Below are 2,001 nucleotides of genomic sequence, written 5' to 3'. Positions count from 1 at the left end.
AATTTACTCTTAAAATTTAATGATTTTAGATAAGATTAACGAATTTGGTTTTTTTTTAAATGTAGCAAACAAGTAAGTTAAACACATAGTCTGCAAACATATTTAACTAGACGCAGAATTTGCCGTCTGACGGGCTCGAACCCAAGACCTCTCAAAGGTGCTGGAGATATCAAGCTCTTTATTTTCGATAGACTAGAAGAGAAGATAACGAGTTTGATTTTAAGTAAGATCTTAAATAGGTAAATTTTAAATTTACGATAATAAAATTTTACGAGTTTATAAATAATTTCAATTTTGTGATTTAATTTTATTTTACATTAAAAAAAATTATATTTATAAATTAATTTTTTTATTTATTCAAATAAGTAAATTAATATAATTAATTTTAGTGTTATTTTATATTTAAATATATAAAAAAATTTAATTAGTTAGGTATAAAATACTTAATTGTATATATAAATAATAATAATACATAATTAATATTTTCAAATTAAACTTTTACGATTTTAAATAAATTATAAATTTTATGAATTTACAATTTTTTTAAGTAAACTTTCAATTTTCACATCCTTGTACTAGACTATATAATGCTAATAAATAAATACCCAATCTTTGATTTTTTGATTCAAAATAAATTGGCACATATGATGTTAAATACTTAATTCTTATATTTGTTTAGAATGGTAGGCCGTGACTACATTTTATTAATTATGTTTTATATTTAATTATTAGTCAGTTTAAACATAACTTACGTTTAATTGGTTGTGATTAAATTATTCTTTTAACATTTAGATTAGGGCCGGATAATTCAGATTTTGACAGATCAATCGTTCGGATAATTTTGTAAACCCTAGCTAGCTAGCTCTATCTAATAGATTTTTTTTATTATTATTATATTTGATTAAAAGTAACCAAAAGTTCAATATATATTTATAAGAAAAATATTATTTATTTTATTCATGATGCCAAATTAAACAAACAAAGTATTATTTTGCGAGAATAAAAAATCCAACTAGAAGGCGCGGTGGCGGGGACGATCACGATAACCATACAATGTCCTAATTCCGACAATGTCATCAGGATCTAAGTCTCTTTTGATCAACCCCCATTGCATATGTGCCCACATTACTGCAGAACTAACATTACTATGACTAAGACCAAGGACGTGTCCTAGCATATGTAACACAACTGTTTCAATGTCCACTGTCCCAGGCACTGCTCCCATCGCCCACGGAATGTCTTCGTTTAAATGGAGGATTCCCGTAGGCGGAGGAAGTCCATGACCGAAAGGTCCATGTTTCCCATTGAATGGTAAACCATCCCCGTGGTCGCCACTAACAAAACTTATTTTAATATCAGCTTCCAAAATGTCATAAATTCTTACAAAATTGAACGGCACACCCTGAGATGCCCATTTACGAAGCGCAGAAACAGTGCAATTAACAATGAGTGGCTTCGTTATGAGTGGTAAGGCCCATGTTAGGTATAGACTAGAAAACTTTGAACTTCCAAGCTCATAATACGAACCACCTATAAAGGGGTCCCGAACTAACTTTACCCCGTCCTTGATGAAACTTCCACTAACCAAATCAGGGAAGCCATACTGAGGATTCACCATCAGTGACAATGTTTTCTCGTCTAAAATTCCTGAAACATTGAGATTAAAAAAGTGTTGAAATTTCTTAACGGCTTTTTCCATACCTTGATCAAAGACATTGGAGTCATGTGACGTGACAAGATTGGTTTGGACCTTGGAGGGACCGAAATAACCGTATTTGGAAAGATAATTTCTGACTTGGTCAACTCCCTCAACTTTGTCACATTTTTTAGAGCCCAATAAATATATGTTTAACAAATTTGGAGGCTAATAATGTTTTACCATTAAAAGATGATGCCTCCACAACTAGAAACAAGGCAAAGAAAAAGACCAACGAGAGAATACATGTTTTTTCTTTCATGTTTGTCATTTGATTTGGGAATTCTTGATTTTGTTTCAATGCA

At 30.5% G+C, this 2,001-nt stretch overlaps 1 protein-coding gene across 1 annotated transcript; it reads right to left on the bottom strand.

Moving 5' to 3' along the window:
- Positions 1-1,012: 1,012 nt before the first annotated feature.
- LOC124912838 (metalloendoproteinase 5-MMP-like) lies at positions 1,013-1,618 on the bottom strand. Its single transcript, XM_047453482.1, has one exon. It carries the CDS (start codon positions 1,616-1,618, stop codon positions 1,013-1,015), a length of 606 nt encoding a protein of 201 aa, XP_047309438.1.
- Positions 1,619-2,001: the final 383 nt, after the last annotated feature.

The sequence above is a fragment of the Impatiens glandulifera genome, chromosome 8, assembly GCF_907164915.1.
Source record: "Impatiens glandulifera chromosome 8, dImpGla2.1, whole genome shotgun sequence".
In the NCBI taxonomy this organism is placed as follows: domain Eukaryota; kingdom Viridiplantae; phylum Streptophyta; class Magnoliopsida; order Ericales; family Balsaminaceae; genus Impatiens; species Impatiens glandulifera.
The sequence above is the reverse complement of the archived record's forward strand: the minus strand, read 5'-3'. Positions and strand labels throughout refer to the sequence as shown.

Bases quoted from the DNA above. Each gene is read 5' to 3' on its own strand.
- LOC124912838 (XM_047453482.1), bottom strand. From the start codon at position 1,618: ATGGTGAATCCTCAGTATGGCTTCCCTGATTTGGTTAGTGGAAGTTTC.